This window comes from Takifugu flavidus, chromosome 20 (assembly GCF_003711565.1).
Source record: "Takifugu flavidus isolate HTHZ2018 chromosome 20, ASM371156v2, whole genome shotgun sequence".
NCBI classification, from domain to species: domain Eukaryota; kingdom Metazoa; phylum Chordata; class Actinopteri; order Tetraodontiformes; family Tetraodontidae; genus Takifugu; species Takifugu flavidus.
The window spans coordinates 9,984,506-10,004,890 of record NC_079539.1 but is presented as its reverse complement, the minus strand read 5'-3'; the positions used below and the strand labels follow the sequence as shown (position 1 = coordinate 10,004,890).

The 20,385-nt window shown below is 42.2% G+C and overlaps 1 protein-coding gene across 1 annotated transcript in view; it reads left to right on the top strand.

Moving 5' to 3' along the window:
• cacna1bb (calcium channel, voltage-dependent, N type, alpha 1B subunit, b) overlaps nt 1-20,385 on the top strand; it is a 103,413-nt gene that overhangs the window by 36,315 nt on the left and 46,713 nt on the right. Inside the window, 6 exon segments of the mRNA XM_057018007.1 lie at nt 7,138-7,229; nt 7,426-7,578; nt 11,230-11,417; nt 18,656-18,759; nt 19,843-19,958; nt 20,086-20,175. Of these exon segments, the coding sequence (XP_056873987.1) occupies nt 7,138-7,229; nt 7,426-7,578; nt 11,230-11,417; nt 18,656-18,759; nt 19,843-19,958; nt 20,086-20,175 (743 nt within the window).

The following is a 20,385-nucleotide window of genomic DNA, read 5'->3' as shown; positions in this document are numbered from 1 at the left end:
GGTTTGTTGAAATAGGCAGACAGCAGCCACTTTGTGCAGTGTTCTTCTAATTTCATTTACAATTCTTGGAGATGCACAAAAATACGCAGAGTTGGCAGAGACTTAGCATCAATCATTTAAAAGTTAAGCTCAAAACACTTTGAAAGCTCTAAACTGGAATATATCCAGCCTTATGTCTGACCTTAACAAGCTAAACAAGCTGCTGTGGTGATCAGGTGACAATCATGTGACTAGACAGGAAGTGACTTCTCACTGCACTGATAAACATCCATGAAGGATGGAACTGATTTTAAAATCAGGGTGTTTTTGACACTGAAGGTAACTTCAAACACATTTAATATGATTCGACTGAACCTGGTCCGACCATATTTCCTGATTAAATCTCTGTAGGGGCAAAAATTAGCAAAAACAAAACCAAAAAAATCCCCGACACAAAACATTAGAAATGTGTTGATCTGTAGTGTAATGCCCCATCAGCTCACTTTAAAGGCAAATCAAGAAAAGGGTCTGAGCTTTTATGGGTTAATATAATGTGAACAGCCATCTGGAAGAACTCAGAAAAGGATTCAGGCTTTTAGGCTTCGGTCACAAGTTTCCGTTCAGTTTATTCCAGATCAGAAATTGGGATTATGTGCTGTGGTGGTCTTTTGGATGGGGCGGGGTTGCTCGGTCTGTTGGGAGCTGGGCTGAGAACAGAGGGTTCTTGGTTCGAGCCTCAGGGCAGACAAAACATGGCAGGTGTTCTGGTAGCAGGAAGGTGCCAAGTACCTTCAGAGCACTGCCCAAGTGCCCTTGAGCTAGGTACCGAACCCACAAATGCTCATATCGGGACCTTCGATGAACTAGCGACTCATCCAGAGGTGAACCTGCCTTCACCTGTGTCCCCTCCCCGTGACCCCAAGAGGGATAAAGCGGTTCAGAAGACGAGCTGTGACGAGGTCTTGTGGATGGAACCATGTTAGATTTCTTTGTAGTTATTCTAGTAATTCAATGTTTTACGTAATTTTAGATAATATTAAAATCATTTCAACTTTTTTAACGATTTGCAGAGACGCACGTGTTAAGTTGGTAGTTTTCAGTTCTTTTATTCATTCTTCTACATGAACACATGTACTGTGGAAAGTTAATTAAATCCAGCACGAAGGAAATATTTCATGATTTAAGCAAAATGATTAATCTGCAGCTTGGGCCCTAACTTAATTAACCTTTGAAACCTCACGGACTGATTCAGCAGGTAAATATTCACAATTTTTGAACACTGACTTGCTGGAAAAGTATTTAATGAAGCGTCTAAGAAAAGCTCTGCTCCTGTGCTGCTGCAGCTGTGGGGAAAATGCAGACGCAGTGTTTACTGACTTCATATTTTGGCTGGAATAAACAAAGTCTGCCTGTATCCGAACAGTCTGGCTTTTTATTAATCTGGCTTTTTATTACTGCGAGTGTGTTTGCATTGCCTTGTTTTTCTTTATTGGCTTTTTTTTTGGTTGTTGTTGTTTTCATTAGAAGCTGAGTTGTTTTTAAAGAATCATAAAACTAAACCTTTACTCAATAGTTCTGAAATATGCGGTGCAGACTGAGCATGGCCAGGTCTTTTTTTTTATTTTATAAAGCTTTAGATGAATCTACCCCCCAAGGCTAATGTCTCCGTCATGCACCTCTTTCCTCTTCTGTACAATGGAATTCTGTCTATGCAGGAGATGTTGATGTCATATCAGTGCAGCTTTCCAGAATGTGCTCTGCTGAGGAAGATTGAGTTGATTACGTTCCCACACATAAATCACAGCGCAGCTCATCAGAATTTCTCCTTGGGGGGAAATGTCCTCCAACAATAAAACTTATGCAGGGAAAAATATTGCCTTCCGTATAACCCAGGAACAGGAGGAATGTGTGGACTCCTGCCAGCATCTTATGCTATTATTACTAATGGGACCCATGTAAAAAGGTCCATGATGCATGGAGTCATCATTTACAGCTCTAGAGGACGTTCACTGAAGCAGACTGTGAGCCTTGGAAAGGTAGCATCCCTTAAAATTGGCTTTAAATGGTTATTTTAAAAGTCCCGACTGCTGGTGCTTAACAGACTATTGCACATGGATATTGTTGAAGTATTGTTTTGAAGAAAAGGTTGCCGCAGATTCAGAACAACCTGAGCACCCTCACAGTCTGCCATTTCCTTTTCCAAACCCAGACATGTGTCTGGAGTTTTATTCCATTGTTAAAAATAAGCAACCCCATCATTGTCTTACTTAAGAGCTTCAGTTAACACCTCTTAGAACACAAAAGGATTTAGGAAGCTTCTTGCAGGTTCCTAAGGTGACTGACGCAATCCTACACAGTATTTGTAGAAAATGCTAGTGTGAAAGCTGATGTACAGCCAGTTGTCATGTTATTAGTGAAAGGTTTGGCTGTCTGCAGGGGTTTGAAGTCATCAGCAGGGTGTTTTCTTGGCGCCTCCCTCTGGAATTCGTTTCTAATTGACCCAGAACTCACATTTCCAGTCGACCGTTTGTCTGAACGTGTCGCCTTATTCTCCATCCTAAGTGGAAGATGATGGGTTACTGGACGAAGCGTTCACTTCCATGTGATGTGGGTGAATTTGAAAGCCAAAGCAGTTGAGGTTCATCACGCATCACAAGATGTCAAGAAGATTCTGGTGTTCTATTGGTTTGAAATGATCTGTGCTTGTTACCATTCAAAGGAATACGCTCGTCCCCCGAAACTGTCAGAATGACAGTTTGGACTGAGGGGATAATCCTTTTAAAGGCGTCGCCGGGCTCTTTGTCGCCGCTGCTCACGCTGTACTGCTCATGAACAGTTTTCTTGATTTGGACTTGTCTTCCTGGGAGGAGACCGCAGCCCTGTGGGCCTGGTTTTCCTTTCCTAGATCAGGTTTATGGGTCAACAAATGGGAATACACATTCACACTCAGAAGGCGGCTAAGCTAATCACAGTCTGAATTAGCTTGTTTTTTTAGGTTGTGTTTTACTTCATCGTGTTGTTTGCGGTGCATTTGTTAGCCTCTGTTAATGTATCTGTGTGGCCTTTTCATTTCCGCCACGCCTCCATGGCAACTGTCATATTTCAATGGCGAGCAGCTCTGCTGGCCACAGCGAGCTGGTGAGGATCCTCCCTCCGTCCTCATGCACGCTCTCCTGGCTCTGGCACAGCTGTCTGCTCGCGTCGTAAAGCATCGTGGTAATAAACAGCCCACCGCCACGCGCGGCCATTCACAGACACACGCGCACGCTGCACAAACAGGATGTGACACGCTGGAGCCTGGCTCATGATTGGTCGGCTCGTATCCTAATCAACGAGATAATAGCAGCGAGATTTAATTGTCAGAAAATGGTCTGTGTCTAATGATGAGGTCCATTCTCTGGCCTTCACTCCCTCTCTTTCATTATTGCAGAAGAAAATAGCACACTCACATATATGTTTGTATATTTCCCTGTTTATCTTGAACACTTATTTTATATTGCATGCATGTTGCATATTTTAGAGATAAGACAGTATGTACGATGATACAATCTTTTGATCCTGTAGTTTAGTACAAAAGGGCAACTAGATCGCTGAATAAGTAGATTGCGTTCATCGTGAAGGAATGATTTAGTGATTAAGGGATGTTTCCAAGAAAGCGTGATGACTGTTTTAGTCTCCAAATGTTCCTAACAGCACCAAACCATTTGGAAGTGACTTGCCCTAAAGTGCCCCTCACTGCCTACACTGGTGTTTCTTAAGCAGTAGTGGGTGATGAAACCGAAATTCTGTTTTTGATCTTCTTTAAAAGCCATAAATGTTGCAGGGAAACCAGCAGTGTTTCAGTATTTCAGAGATGAGTTCTAAGCCGTAAACAGAGATGGAGCTCATTTCTAGTAATATTAACAAGTCGCTGCTGCTCTGTGAGGGGGGGGGTCGGGGGGGGGGGGGGGGGGGGGGGGTCTGCCGAGGGAAGCCGACTGTGACCAAGGCTGTCTCTTCAGTCGTGTGTTCAGCACCATGTTTTCGTGCCTGTCTTCTGGGAGTCCCTGTCGCTTCTTACAGGAATGTGTGAAAAACTCTATCACAGCCACCCCTCCCCCTCCCCCTCCCCCCGCCCCGGCTGGGCAATGTCGCCGTAATTAAACTACCGGTACATCAGTCACCCTAAGAGAAGGCTGGAATTCTCCTTTTCCCTCTTTAACTTTAAACCAGTGCCCTCTAAAACAAAATAGAAAGATAATTGGGATTTGATCATGCCCTTGGTTGTACTGCAGCTCTGATGATCTGGTTTCAACTCTCATATAAGAGTCCCGAGTCTCACAAATGATGAACTGTCAGCTAATCCAACACTTTAGGCTTCCACCCATTTAACCAGAGGACAAAACAATTGGTGCCGCATGTATATTTATCAAAAATGCACATTGAACACACGTTGACTGACCTCCCGTGTATGAATGAGCTTTATAGCCTGGCTGTGTTTTCTGAACACTAAGTGAGTCACTGCTAACATGTATTGTTTTTATGTGAGCCACAAAAAGCTGAAGACGGGAAACGTTCCCTGCCCACAGCCAGCTTAATGGCTGCATCTGCGTTTATGAGGCAGAGAGCAGGCGACAGACGATAGCATCAGGCTCTGGCTTTCCTTCTCCCACGTGTATTTACTGTGCAGATGATAAAAGGATATTAAACTCTTCTTCTTTGCAACCTCCCTTCCCGAAAGTCTGACAAGCCAGTCTGACAAATATATCCACACACTGACAGAGGTAGGTACTGACAGAGGCTCTGCACGTGAGCGTGCACGCACATCCTCATGTGCACTTAGAAGAACAAAGTGAGCTATTGATTGCCAAAGGATATAAATGAAGCACAGAGCGATGCTTCATGGCTTTTTTACTTTTCTATCCTTGTTCCACAGGTTATTGTGGGTTTTTCTACCATAAAAGCAGGAGGACATGTTAAGTTACTTCTCTGTTAGTGTGTGTGTGTGGGGGGGGGGGGGCTAATAGTGTCTATTGTTGAGGGTTTTGCTGCTGTGAAATGGTTGCTAAACTGTCCGTGCTAATGGTAGCAATGTCACAAAATCATTGGTGTAAAATAATGAAATATGTGCAGGAGCGGCAGAAAGTTTAATGTTTGAATCAGAAGTTCTTTGTTTCTGTTGCGAGCTGAACCACACTGGAGCTCCTGTAGGATGGAATTACACCGTCTGTCATTTGCATGTTGCCATGGCGTCGTATCGCCAAGCTGGCGATCGATTGACATCACTTCTGATTGAAACACCCACACCATCCTGGCATCTGGACTTTCTCAAGAGCAATCCGAAAAATCAATGGTGATAATGGACACCTGAATGCTCACAACTAATGGTTATAGGGCACTGGGGACTGGGAGAGACAGAAATAATGCCTTCCTTCCTGGATTTCTCAGTAGAATCAGGAAGAGCTTTGGAGGTTTTTGATTTGATTTGATTTCTATAGATGGAGACGCAGAAGTTCAGCAGCATAAAAAGTCATGAGCAGTGCTGGTGCAGGACAGGTGCCGTTCCTTGTTTTCTCATGTATAAATCAGTCCAACGGGGGAAAGACGCGCGTGAAAAGATTCCCACAAAACACCGATGTGCGTTTACGTTGCCATGGCGTCCTGAACGAGGTGTGACCTTTCCTGTTTTCCTCTCTGTCTCTCCTGTCACCAGCTTCTAATCCACTCTCGAGAAGCTTTACATCAAGAAAAGAGAATCCATTGATTAAATGAGGAAGCATTCAATCATTAGGTGTCTCAGTCATGAGTGTCTGGGGGCAGATATGGGAAAGGCTCTGCTGACCCTGGGGTCACTGCTGGGTCTGAGGGGCAGAGAGGAGCTCTTGGTGTTGGAGGAGCAGGGTCTAACCCACAGGTGAGAAGGACTGAGCTGGACGTATTGTGGAACCAGTGGAGGTTCTGGAGGATGGAGGAGTTTGTTGAGGGCTTATTGTCAATCATTTAGTTAAAAGATACATGATATGCATTATGTACACCATAATACTCCATCCTGCTTTCTGCTCTCTCCTCTTCTCGCTTCTAACCTGATTTATAGGGTTATTCACTGAAACGCTCATTAGAAACACACACACTCTGCACACACCCTGTTATAAGTCTGCTTTTCTTCTGTCCCTCTCTGTCTCTGTCTTCTGTCTACACATGGACCCACCCAGGACAACATGCTGCTCTTACCTACAGGACAGAGAACATTTACATGTACAAACCTTCCAGTATGTGAGAGGATAAAAAGATTCTCCACTAGAAACCTCTAAAACACGACGTACTGGTAGTTAAGAGAAAACCGTGAGGCAAACAACGAGACGGAGACATGACAGACAACCAAGAAAAGCCTGTCTGGTTCTTTCCTTTGCTCTCTGTTGCCTGGTGCTGCCGCAGTTATTGATCAGTCAGAATTGGTTGAATCATGGATGTCAGGGCTGACCTTTGGTGTAAAACCTTCATGGTTTGCAGTGGGCTTGTGACTGTCAGATGACCTAAAAAGCTGATCAACGTGATCCATGGGAAGGTAGCAGGAGAATTTCAAAAAGAACGAAGACAGCGGTTGGAGTTAGCGACATTGTGAGAGAGAGAAGGAGGAGAGGGAGTCCTCAATAGTGGTGCCCTCCACACACAAATAATAAACAGGAACTCGGAGGAGCTAGCTACACATCCTGTGCCTAGCTGTCGGCTGCCTGATCCGGCCGGAGTCGGACCGAAGTCCGAGGATGATTTATAACTCCCAATAACGAGCTGCAGCTAGCTGCAATCACGGCACCGGCAGCTCTGCTGGAGTTGGACCAGAGCCGCAGGAGGAAGCTGTAAACAGCCAGTGGATGTATCACGCTCGCGCTGTTCTTCCCGTCCTTGGAAATGCTGCCTTTCATAACAGAAGGAGCAAATACTAACCCTAATACTCCCCCACTAACGATATGCTAATGAGACTGTCCAGTTCAGACACTTTGTTCAGAGTAAACAGGGGCTCTAAGGCCCATTATGCAGCCCGCTCTGACTCCAACTTTTAAAATGTCCCTAAAAATGGAGCATTCATAGTTCCTCAGAAAAGTTTGTTGTGTTTATATTACATAAACTGAACGGGTACTTATATTGACTGCATGCTGGTGTTTTTGTGTGCATGTATAGAATCCTGGCCACAGTGGGGTCAGACTTTGACCTGCGAACGCTACGAGCTGTGAGAGTGCTCAGACCCCTGAAGCTGGTGTCAGGAATTCCCAGTAAGTCTCTCAAAGATGTTCACACGTTGGATTTATTTTCACATCAACACTCTATTACTTATTTGAAAACTGTTCTTTGTCATCGTAAATGTAAGTAATTGATGATTTTTCAGTTAAAGATACGTATTTCAGTTGTATTTACGACACACAACAACCAAGCCCTCCTTCCGTCTTTGTCATATTTTCTGTTTCCCAGGTCTCCAGGTGGTGTTGAAGTCCATCATGAAAGCCATGGTTCCTCTGCTACAGATCGGCCTCTTGCTCTTCTTTGCTATCGTGATGTTCGCCATCATCGGGGTTGAGTTCTACATGGGCAAATTCCACACCACCTGTTTCAGGACAGACACTGGTGAGAGCAGTGCCTGGGCTGTGGTGGCGCTTCTACAAGCTGCCGTTCATCACCTCCTCTGATGCCTAGATGTGCTGCATGATGCACGCTGGATGAGACGTGTCTACATACTGATGCAGGCATACATAAATGATTTATAGGCTGCGTATGAACAGTGGCTTGATGATGAACTACACGTGAAGGCAGCAGGCCCGTGTCTACAAACCAGCCGTGACAGCTGCTGAATTACACGTTGAATTAGATGAATGATGTTTGCACAGTCGTCAGGATTTGATTGATGGCCTCAGCTTTACATCAGCAGGTTTGCTTATTTTCAGCACCAGCATGGAGGCTACCTCACAGGGTATTATAGGATGCAGTTCACTACGACCACCTCTCCTAACAGACGACCGAGCTAGCAAATCCATGATGGCACTCATGAGTGGGAGATGTGAAGCTTTTCATCTTTGGCATTAAATATTACTTTAAATTTAGATTTCATAAGTATCGTTTTCATGGAGACTGTAGTTTACCTAGAACATTGCCTGACAGTGATTACAGCAGTAATCTAAATCTATATTTATGTATTACAAGACATAAAACATGACTTTATGGAAAGAGAAGTCAATTTGATAAGTGAAATTCAAGATACAGGAAAAGTGAGAAAGGAAGCATAAACCCAGCACCTTGCACCTAAGACAAAGGCTCCTAATAAGGAATCATTCTCTCCAAAATAAGGAATCAGTCCAATTATTCTCCCGTGGTCAGTCGTGCCCAACCATTAAAATCGGCTAACACATCTAAAGCATTAAACAACCAAATGAGCCCTTGACCTGCACTGAAAAGCCCCGAATATCAGTAATTCTTAACTTTTTATCTGCATGGCGTTTGTTGAATCATCATGAGTCAATGGATTACAAACACTGTGTCAAAAAGCCTCTAATAACTGAAGAACTGGCTGTTGAAGCCTTTGTCATTGGTAAAGTGCAAAGCAGCTCTGGTTACAGCTAATGTGTTATAATGACAGATTTGTCCCTCTTCCGTCCGTTCTAATAGCTCCATTTCACCCCAGATGAAACCCTACATGCAAAATACATCTGTCAATTTTCCATAACAATACATTCTGCTCAATGCCCATATTTTCATCTTGTGTCATGTGCTGATTGGCTCAAAAGACAGGTTGTTTCTGCAGCATTCCCATTTCTGACTGATGAATTCATTCAGATGTAAGTTGTTTAAGTTTCTGTAAATATAAAAAGGCTTTGGTGAACCTTGATCTAATATTTAAATTAAAAAAAAACTCATTTTAGCTGTCCTGTATCTGGTAGAACAGTGAATTAGCATATTTAGCATTAAACATCAACACAAGCAGCTCATTTCCCCACATTGTGGCTTTCACCCATAGAGTGTACATAGGCAGTAGTGAGGCGAGGTTACGCAACAACGAGGCCGCAAGCCCCTTGGCTTTGATGAACACCTATGAGCTTTCGAAGGTCAAAGGTCAAAGTCCCTCCAGAATCCTAAATATCAGCAAAATTTAATTGGAGCTTCCTTTGCCCATCAATGTCTCCCGAAAGCTTCATTTAAACCCATTCAGAACTTAGTAATTTTGCTTGAAATAAAAGAAAGAGAAATGCCCGCTGTGACATAATGTCCTTGCCTGTGATAAACGTCCAAAAACTAGAACTTGACTTCCAGAACCGTGTGTTGTGTAGATCGTGTGAGTGTGAAGGAGCGACCCGAGGCTTTGGCTGCGGCAGCTGTGAAATATGTGCGTCTAATTATACGTACCGGACTGTTTGTGTCTCCATCTCCACATGCATGTGTGTGGCTCGACCATGCTTGTAGTGGCGTAAGCTGCTGTGACAGCCTGTTAATGTAAAGTTTGTGTGAGATTCTGTTATTTTAGTCACAGACACAGCAGCTTTTTAGGCTCACAGCAACGCCTGTCACTGATGAAGACTGTGTTGTGTGTGAGCGCCCGTGTGTGCTTGCATTTGCTCCCAAAAAACTCATTCCAGCAAAGTGAGGATGCTTTTGTGAAGTCGGGCTCTTTTGGCCGCTTTAGGGTTAGGATGTGGTTTTAAGGTGGCAGTAAAAATTGAGTTTGGATTAAGGTGGATTAAGAGTTAGGGGATCAGTTGGGTTGGTTAGGGTAGGGAGCTGGGTCATTTATTATTTGTGAGTCCCCACAAATATAGAAATACCAGGATGTTTGTGCAACAACCGCACAACTTTGAAGCCCATTGTATACATTGAAAGTAGTGATTAAGTACATGAAATAGGGGATTAGGTACATGAAATTCCTAACGCATTAATGCAAGTGTATATTTTTCAATTGGTTAAGAAGTCCAAGCAGCCCAACACAGGAGAAAAGCAAGACCTCAGACGATCCCGTGATGTCTGTAAACAATGACTCCGGCTGACCCAGCACCTGTCAGGGTGAAGGAAAAGACCTATTTCACTGCAGTGACACCAGAGGGATGTTGGCTGTGCAATCTGGCTCTGCAAATCATTGTTAAAACCTGGCACAACTTGTAATGGTGGCACTGTGCCTCATGAAAAGCTGGGTGCACAGCGCATCTGCTGCCCTCAGCACATTTATTCATTATTCGGAATCACATCTGCTGACTTACTGTGCGTTCCTCCACATTCTCTAAATGTTCCCTGCTTTCTATCACTGCCCAGGAACACAGAAATTCATTAAAGCTCATCCGTGCTTGAACCAATCAACATTAATCTTGATTAAAAAGAGAAGTCATCTCTAATGTAGAAGAGTTTTGAGAATTAAAATGACTTCTACTTCTGGACACATGTCCATGTCAAAGGGCAGACACATCTAGAATGAAGATATAGAGAAAAATATGCTTTTTCTAGCATTCCGGGGTAATAGCACGACTTATATTTTACTGAAATCTGTTTTTAATTAGCCATTAATAGTTCCAAATTAATGAGCACTGCTTTATATATGAACTCGTCACTTGTCAACTAAAGCTCCCATGATAATTTTACCACATTAAGGTCTTTAGTGGAATGTTAACAGTGTTGTTAAAGGCTCTTTAAGTAAAATACTTACTTTGTTCATTTTCATGGCACTTAAGATTGTTTTAACTTTTAACAGCGCTCAATAGGCCACAAAGCAAAGCTATAATCCCAGAGTCTCGTTCACCTGCGCAGAGTTGACATGTATATATACTATAGGGTCATATGTGGGGACCAAAATGATTACACCTGACAGATCGGACAATGCTGCCTCCAAAACTTGATTCAATTTCGGAATGTTCCTGAAATATGCAGATGGTTGTTCTGAGCACAGCGGACTTGAACATTTGCTTTGTCTAACTTCTGCAGCTAGTACGCTAGCAGCATACGTCCTGAGGACTTCAACAATAAAATCTTTACATTTCTGCTGAAGCTCAACTCCTTTTTATGGAGAACAGATCTGTCCAAACTTTACTCGACCGGCTTGAGTCTAACAGCCGATTCCTTTCGTCACATAGTTCCAGCAGCAGTTAAAATAGCAAAAAGAAACTTGAAGTACAGTTTTAAGTCCAGCAAGTGTTGAAATACTACTGTATAAATCTGGACACACTTAAAAGAAATACTGAAATTAAGTTGAAAAACATGCCAAGGCACCACCTGACCCCTTTCCTCTGTGTTTCTGTTTGCCAGGGGAGAAGGCAGCAGACTGGTCTTGTGGTCAGGAACCACCAGCCAGAATCTGTCCCAATGGAACGGAGTGCAGAGAGTACTGGACCGGACCCAACTTTGGCATCACTAACTTTGACAACATCCTTTTTGCCATCCTCACTGTGTTCCAGTGCATCACCATGGAAGGCTGGGTGGACATCCTCTACAGCGTGAGTCTCTTTTAAAAAGAACGTCTCACTTTGAAATGTATTGATCTATTAAAGAGGAGCGCTTATATATTTGAAAATCCTTTGACTTTTGGAAACTTTAGTTTTTCTTACTATTTTCCTCTGTTATGGCAAAAATGGTTGAATTATGTAGGTTTTTTTCAGATAAATCTTACAGACTTAATGCCACGGTCATGTTTATGTTAGCTAGTGTGTCTTTCTACACCTGGAGCTTACATTAAATAATATGCTTCATCTCATCTGTCTTGATAATTATGAACATTTTCAGTTGCTGGGAATCACAGTGGACGATTTAAAACTCTCAAACCATGAAAAATGAATTCAGCAGGACCGGTTGAACGCATGTGCTCTTCTCACTTAATATTTCTATGTTTTTCAAAATGGAAAATGTGACCATTTAGCGGCTTCCCTTGAGCGTTTGCAATAATCTTTTGCTGAGGGCCACTTTTCCGCATGTTTTATCATACAGAGTTAGTATAATTCCTTTGTTTTGAACTGGCAGCCTTTATTGTTTGTTTTGTTTCATTTTTAAAGTTCCCCCTCAGCACAACCAGCAACCATTGGTTTACTAGTGCTGGCTACATTAATAAGGCTACAGAAGAGGAAGCAATCCTGTATTAATCCCACAAATGTGTAAATTTTTGTTGTTTTTTCTCTTCTTGACACACAAGAAACATGCAGTTTTATACCAACAAACGTTTTAGGGGTCCGAGAAATCTGAAGCATTCTGAAGATGTCTTGGCACCTCTGTCAGCACAAGTTCCAATTTTGGTCCACAACCAGGACTTGAACCAGAAACCCTCTGACTCCTGGCCCAGTTACCTACAGACTCAGTTACCGCCACCGCTTTTATGTGGAAACATAACAGGATCGAACCCATGATCCTGACACTTAGCAAAAGGACCAACTAAGCTATATTTCTAAAGTAACTGTGCTTTGCTAGTGGATACTGTAAGTGTTTCCAAGCTTGTGTGCACCTCACCAGCCTCTCATTTCTTCCTGCTCATTCCCATTTCACTTTCCCCAAAATAACACTCATAAGCCCGACCATAAACCTGGTGCAGTATTGCAGAGGGACACATCCAAATAAATGCTTTGTGTGCAGTTAAATCTAGCTGAGATGTAACTTGTGAACAGCCCTGAATATTCACTGCTTGTGTTTAAACTGGGCAGACAAGCATCAAATGTCCCACTGATGCTCATATACAGTCTAGTCTGATCAATTATTGGAGCTTTAATGGTTGAAACAGCTGTAAAGTCTCATACACTAATGTACCACAATGAAATGACAGTGAATCTGTAATCTGCTGAAGACAAACTTACCGTATTTATTTCGAGACAGGAGAACCCCAGCACAGAACCCAGAACCTTTTGGCCATGAGTCGACTGGGCTAACCACTGTGGCACCACGCTGCTGCACAAAATGACCCTGTTGCTTCTCTCACATGCTGGGCTGATACCACCCCCCTCCCCCCCCCAACACACACACGCACACACTCTCCATGAGCCTAACAGGTTTATAGTGCATTATTCATACGACAAGCCAAATCGTTTTGTTAGCTAAATGCCAGCATCTTTTCAAAAGAATGATAGTGCCTTGTAACAATCCCAGAACACTCAGGGAGAAGCAGGAATCCCTGAGGGATGAGTGATGCCAGCCAAGCAGAAGTAAAATTAAAAAAAAAAAGACAAAATGTCTGGTGCTATTTAACAATGGGTGCCTGACTGGAAGACCCATCTGGTTCATTTTTGTCAACACAGCTTGTGGATGTCACAAAACACTAATGAATCATATCAGATTATATTGCAATTTTCTTTAAACTGTTGTATAATTTCCCAGCATAAATGATGAGATGAGACCGTTCCAGCTCTACATTTTTAAAATCCAGTACGGCAAGTACAGTGTCACACAATAATCATTGTAGTATCAGGCATCTTAGTTTGAATTACTTATTTTATCTGTTATCTTATCAACAGTGGTTTATTTTTTGTCAATTTATTCTTTTGCGTTAGGATAATAATGCATCCAAGACTTTTCAAGTGTTGGAGGCAAATTTCACACACTTTTGGAGTAATTGAGGAGTGAAGACAGTCTGTTAATGGCGGTGATGTTCTACTTTTTGTTCTTTTATCTTAGCTGAACCCTCTTCCTGCTTGTAATTTAAAAAGAAAAAAATCAATGAGCTGCTCTTTTTCTGCCTTTTCCTGTCTTGATTATTTCCTTCCCTCCTTCATCGTCTAAAGTTGAAGCCATTTTATCTGCTTCCTCCCCCCTTCGTCTATGACTCCAAACATCTCCTGTAGCTTTTCTGACTCATTATCCTAAGTGCTGCAGACCCCAAATGCCTTTTCACTAACTGATGGATCTTGCCCCCCCCCCCCCCATAGTCGTTCCTTTTGATGCATCCCTTTCCCTCCCCTCCCTAGAATTCCTGTCTGTTACTAAATACTACATTCCTTCTTCATCTAGTCAACCCCAGTCCTCTGTTATGTAAAGCTAAATTGGTTCCTCATTCTCTCTCTCTCTCTCTCTCTCTGTCTCTCTCTCTCTCTCTCCTCTCTCTCTCTCTCTCTCTCCTCTCTCTCTCTCTCTGTCTCTCTCTCTGAAGTGTGATATTCCTTTTTACTTATTTATCTGGTTGCAGTTTTTCATATTTTAGTGTAACTGTTCACGTGGAGCTCTGCAAGAGAGGTGTGGATCTTATCCTGCTACCTTTAGTGAAGAGTGAAACCTTTGCCATAGACACAGTGACTTTGGAAGAGCTGAAACAGAATTCCAAAATGTAAAAGCACTCTCGGTTAAAGAAGGACTAGACTAGCATTCAGGTTGCATGTATATTCTGTGGATCATAGACTTTGCTGTAACCCACCGCTAACCTCAGAGATTGAGGACTACACCGCCTCTACCCCAGGGGTTTTACACAGAAGATCCTCTTTAATGACATGAAAGAAAAAGCAAAGTATCCTTTCCCATCATTACCGTCCCTGTCCCTGCTGCTTTAGCCCACATGTCCGTCCATCCATTTTCTTTATCACTTCACCTCCTGGGGTCCTCCATACTTGTAGCGGATGACATTTTATCCCACATTTCAACTTTATAGTTTCTCCTCGACTAACTCTGCTGTGTTTTGAGATCATGGATCGGGTCTTGAAGCCACTTAATTCCTGGGTTTTTGGATACCCTCAGCTCTAGAACCCTCCCACCAGAGAATAGCTCTTAATTGAACATTTCTCTTTTTCTTCTTGCATTCACACCTAGAATTGTCTATAAAAGAAGCAAAAGCCTTTTATCACAGCCTTAAAAGAGAGAAATCAACATGAGCTGTGCAACTGTGACCAATTTCCTGTCAGCATATTCTGCACTGCTTAGAGAATTTAGTGTTTCCTTCATTTTTTATTTTTATATTTATATTTTTTGTATCACTGTTTACTGTTTAAGTGCAGTCTTCCCTTAGTATCACTGTCACTACGTGGTGTCGGACGCACAAAGCTTGTTAATTCACACTGAGGGCAATTTCACCCTGCCAGTGGGAAGTGACAACACAGGAGCAGCAGAAGGATAATGTGGCAATCTTCATTTCACGCCCTGTGACTTCAGCACATTTGGGGACTAAATAACTGCAGTGAAATAAGAGGCCCCAGTCACCTCCGCTCTCCCTTATTTATCCATACTACTCCTGAATGCGTCTGTTTTTATTTGACATCTCACCAAGTTGGGAAAGGTCCATGTATGATGTTTTAAGCTTTAAAATTATATATATATATATACAAAATACTTTGTCCACAAGGAGGCTGTGGGGTTTTAATTTAGGTTAGAATTAATGGCTTACATATATCTAACCGTACTTTTATTTAAGTACTGCAGAGTTTGTGAAAACGTGATGGATTTTCGATGTGAATTTGTTCCAGAGACAGCAGAAACAGGATGGAGCCAGATGCTGATGCTGCAGGCGGAGAAGAATGATGCAGTTATTTATTGGTCCAAACGAGCCTTTCAGGCATTACGGCAATATTAGAGGAGGGTCAGAACCAAAAGCACAATCAGACCGAGGTCCAACGAAATAACTGGACTTTTTAAATCACAGCTAAATTACAACCCTGGACTGAAGAAGCGCAAGAAAACAGGGTGGAGCGTAAAAGCTAAACCGTGGAGGCAGCGTGCTTTAATACGCTGAAAACAAATTAGGCTCCATAACAACTGGAATATGGTGCCAAAGAACAAAGGCAGGAGATGTAAACCAGGGCAAGACATGCAGGATTAAAATTAGGAAATAACATTCGTGCAGCCAACCCCCAAACCAATAGTCTTTAATGCTGCTTTTATTATCCACTGGTTAGCTGTTTGTCTCCTGCACTCTGGGATTATTTACTAACACATGTTTACTAAGTGGATACAGGTAGAACTAATGACATTAAGCCATACGGAACATAAACAGCTAAAGAAGGCTTAACAGCACTGTCAATTTTACCAATCATACATTGTTCACATCATATGTATTTCTATACTTTGGGATTTTTTTGCGTACATGCCACAACGTTTAGACTTTGCAGTATGTGACGCATAAATCACATATACTGTAGCATATTTTACACACTTAAAATCATGAACGGAGCAATCGTGAGCACCTTTTGGTTTTCCATCAATGATAATTCATTAGTCATGATAACAACTAAAAAGCTATGGATTTAATTCATTACCTCAATATTAGTTTTACACCACATACACTGTAATGCTTTTATTTACAGTCTCACAACCTCTAACAGGCATTTATCTGGGTGTCAGATAGTGAGATGTCTAGTATTCTACATCACATCTTTGGGTTTCAGTGTTATTTCTGGAGAAATTTACAATCACTACCTTTTAACTTGCAATACTTTCCACATTTCTTTTTTTTTGCAGTATAATTAAACACATGGGACCACTGGAAATACCTTACGGAAAACAACACAGGGCATCAGGAGTGGTAACGAGCTACACTAGTTTAGGCTGGGATGAATAATTACTGTACCCCACACAACCTTCTATGGTTCCAATGCCCTCAAATAGGGAAATATTCAAAAATATGAAGAATTGAGAAGCTGAAATGACTTGTTTCTACTTTTGGTCATCCCTCACTCACATATAGGACAACAAAGTATGTGGATTTTATTGGTCTAAATGTAAACTGTCACTGGTTCAATGTCTGTGTGGGTCTTGTGATGTCCAGAATTCTGAATAACTGATCAGGTTAATGTTGAGCTCTGTCCTTATAGAATGATCTGCAGTACTAAGGTGTCGGTCTCATACGTTCTTCATTTTCTACCAGGTTTTCTACCGATTTGGATAATTAATTGAGATCTGATTTCTCTATTTTGCTATTGAACTGTGAGAATTCATTGAGGTTTAACACAGAGTCTGGACTGTTCTGAAGAAACCAGCTCTGAAGTGTCTCGGATGAAAGGCAAAACATTTTCCAGGTTCTTTAGTCCTGTTGACTCTGCTAGACTTCAGCGAGATACTAGAAGCTTCTGCTTGACAGGTCAGAAATGGATTTGGCTGGTTCTTTCTAATGGTGTTAACGGGGGCAAATCAGGTGTGTTCTCTCTGGCATGAATTGCTTTTTTATCTAAATAATTCTTGAATTATTTCATGGGCCTTGATAAAATGATGGATCTCATCTATTCTGCCAGGGAGCTTCTCTTTTGTTCTCCTCTGTTGTCTTATGTTGTGTTCTCTAGACTCCCTAAAATGTTTGTGCATATGTGTGTGCCTGTGCATGTGTGTGCGTGTGTGTGTGCGCGCGCATGTGTGTCCATTAACCGTTTTTTCTTTTTCTCAGCAACATCCAGAAAGTTCTATACGTGCCTGTTGAGACATTTCGGATCATTTCCTCCAGTTGGTCCATAATTTCCACAGCTGCTCGCCAAAACTAAAACCCAAAAGCAGATGTATAACAGCTGGACGCCATTTTTGCCCATGTAGCATCCTTGAGAAGACAACAGGCTCAAAGGACTGATTCCTTTGGCTTTTTCTGTTGAGCCCAAATAAATATGTGGAAAAACATCTAAATAAAGCCAGTTTGCCTGGACCTCAGCATCAAGTTTTGACAACCTTGAAAGAATGATGACTGAAACTATTTGTATGCTTTCAGACGTGTGTGTGTGTGTATGTGTGTGTATGTGTGTGTGTATGTGTGTGTGTATGTGTGTGTGTCGCTCTGAATGTATCTATTAAGCTCATGCATGAGGATGCATGATATAGATCCTCATCCTGCTGACGCTGGAGTCTGTGCTTCTCTCTTGTCTGCAGTCCTACCCACAACCCTCCCCCCTCCCCAAAAACCACTAAGAGGACACCGTGCAGGAGTGTCATATATCCAGAGTAGAGAGTGCTGATTCCCACAATCCCCTGGGGGGGGGTGGGGGGATGATCTATATGAGTCCTACTTCTGCTTCTGCAAAACATACTGTATATATATATGCCCACTGTCAGAGTGTCTGCCATGGTTTAATACCCCCCCCCCCCCCCCCCCCTCTAAAAATGATTTAAGCCTTTACTCTTAATATAATGTTACCACAAATATTGCTGACACGTTTAATGTCTTTATTCTGTCATGAACTGTAATTAACAGCAGTGTGAAAACTCCCAGGAATATGAAACTACCCTTACTCACTGAATCAAAAAGTGAACTGAGACAGGAAGAATGCTGGATTTACACGACACGAAATGTTTGTGAACATGGTTATTAATGTGAAAAGAGGTGCAGAAATAGTCGCTGTTACCGATGTCGTGTCCTCTGCCCGCGAGTCAAACCAGTATCTCTGCAGATTTGCACCAGTTGTGTGACAACTGGTGTCGAATCCTGCATTTGTTTTCCTGTGATAGTGGAGCAATTCAGCATTTTTACTTTCAGAAACAATTAATATGTTCAACGGCTGGAGGCCGCCATGAAAATAACAGAGGGACTTTTTCTAATTGCTTTTTTTAGGATGGAAAAGTTGCATGAGAGGCAACCAGACACTGTCAAAATAATCGCCCCTTTTAAAATTCTAGTTTTACCACTTTTTTAATTTACAGGGGAAATTGACTCTTTGTCACATGGGCTGGATAGAAAAACCTATGTTGAATAAACTTTGCGCAAGTCATTTAAAAAAAGTGGTTGGTAAATTAGAGCTAGTCGGCAGCCGCTGCATCGCTGTATGGTGCCATGATGGTACTTTCTTCACTTGTGTGTCTCCAGACAAACAACGTTGCAGGAAACACCTGGAACTGGCTTTACTTCATCCCTCTCATCATCATTGGCTCCTTCTTTATGCTCAACCTGGTGTTGGGCGTCTTGTCAGGGTAAGTCTGTTTCATTTCTTTACACTGGATGTTGTCAGAAACAGGAGCTGGGAATCATCGAAGCTTAAGCAGTGGGTTGTCGGTCTGCTAAGACAAGGAAAAAACCCCAGGCGGGTCAAGCACACAGTGTATAAAACACGTGTTTTAAAAGGCCCCCACCAAAGATGAATGACTATTTAACCAGTGTAAAATATCACCGTTAATTGTTAAAACATGACATGTTTTCCTATTTGTCATTAATGAAAACATCATTTATTCACTATTCTGTTTGTTGTAACATCTTAAGTGCAAAAGTACAACAATAGGCTCTATAAAATGAGGTTAGAGGATGAATGTTAAGCCATAAAAAGAGCATAGTTTCTGTTTTTGATGTCATACATGAAATAAAAACTATTATATTTTTCTATTGTACCGCGTGATGCACTTGGCTGTTCTAATGTGAAGTCTAGTTTAATGGCGTGTGTTGCTTTAAGGAAAGGAAACCATTAAGCAGCAGCTGCCTATAAGGTTAATTGAAAATGGATTTCAAAAATGAAGGTTTACTTGCACGGATTAAATTGGACTATAATATACCAGCAGCACTGGGGAGCAATAGTGTAGATAAAAGGTCGCTTGCACCCATTTGCAGCCGAACATCGATTTAGACGATAATACAATATTTAATGTCGAGTTCTCAGCCACACAGGTACACTTCCTGTCCTGGTTTAAGTCTCTTTGCTTCCTGTGATAACACCAATTTCACAAGCTGATTGCGTGTCACAGCGTGAGAGGGAGAGCGAGTCTCTTTGGCGGATAGCTGGACTCACACATTGTCATTTTTCTGATGTGAGACTAATATTGCCAGCAGAAATAATATCATTCAATGCTTGTTCCACTATGTATGATCCTTTTTAGATTAGGAAATCCTTTTATAGTTGACCCATCGTATATATAAAGTGCTGTGGAGCATTCTACTGTTATACAGACATAATAGTGACTCCTGTCATCAGTGTAAGGTTGTGTTTTAATATCATTTCACTTTGATTACAGTTGTGATCACCATGACTGAAAAGGACATATGTGTTGAAACGTGTGTTTCAACAGAGAATTTGCCAAAGAGAGAGAGCGTGTGGAGAAGAGGCAGGAGTTCTTGAAGCTTCGGAGGCAGCAGCAGATTGAGAGGGAGCTGACTGGGTACCTGGAGTGGATCTGCAAAGCAGGTTAGCCTCTTCTGTCAAAATGCGTAAGGTCAGGTCTCGGCAAGTTTGTCAGAAAATCAGGAGAAATTGACGGGACGTTGCACTTCCTCTCCCCCCCCTCTCTCTGTCTCTCTGTCTCTCGCCACAGAGGAGGTGTTGCTGGAGGAGGAGGATGAGATTGCAGAGGAGAAGTCCCCGCTGGATGGTGCATGGTACAAGAGAACGCAAAACCTTTCAGGTAGAAAACCGTTGTTCATCCTGGGATGGCAACAGGAGGCAGATGGAGATCCAGCCACGCAGAGCAGCAATGTGTTATTTTCGTTTCCCATTTGATTGATCCCAAATCAGTTGATCTCTTTGACGTGACGGTCAGATTGTTGGTCAGAACAAATTTTGGCGAAATTTAGATGTGTATTTTAAATTTATTTAGGGTGATCATGATGATGAT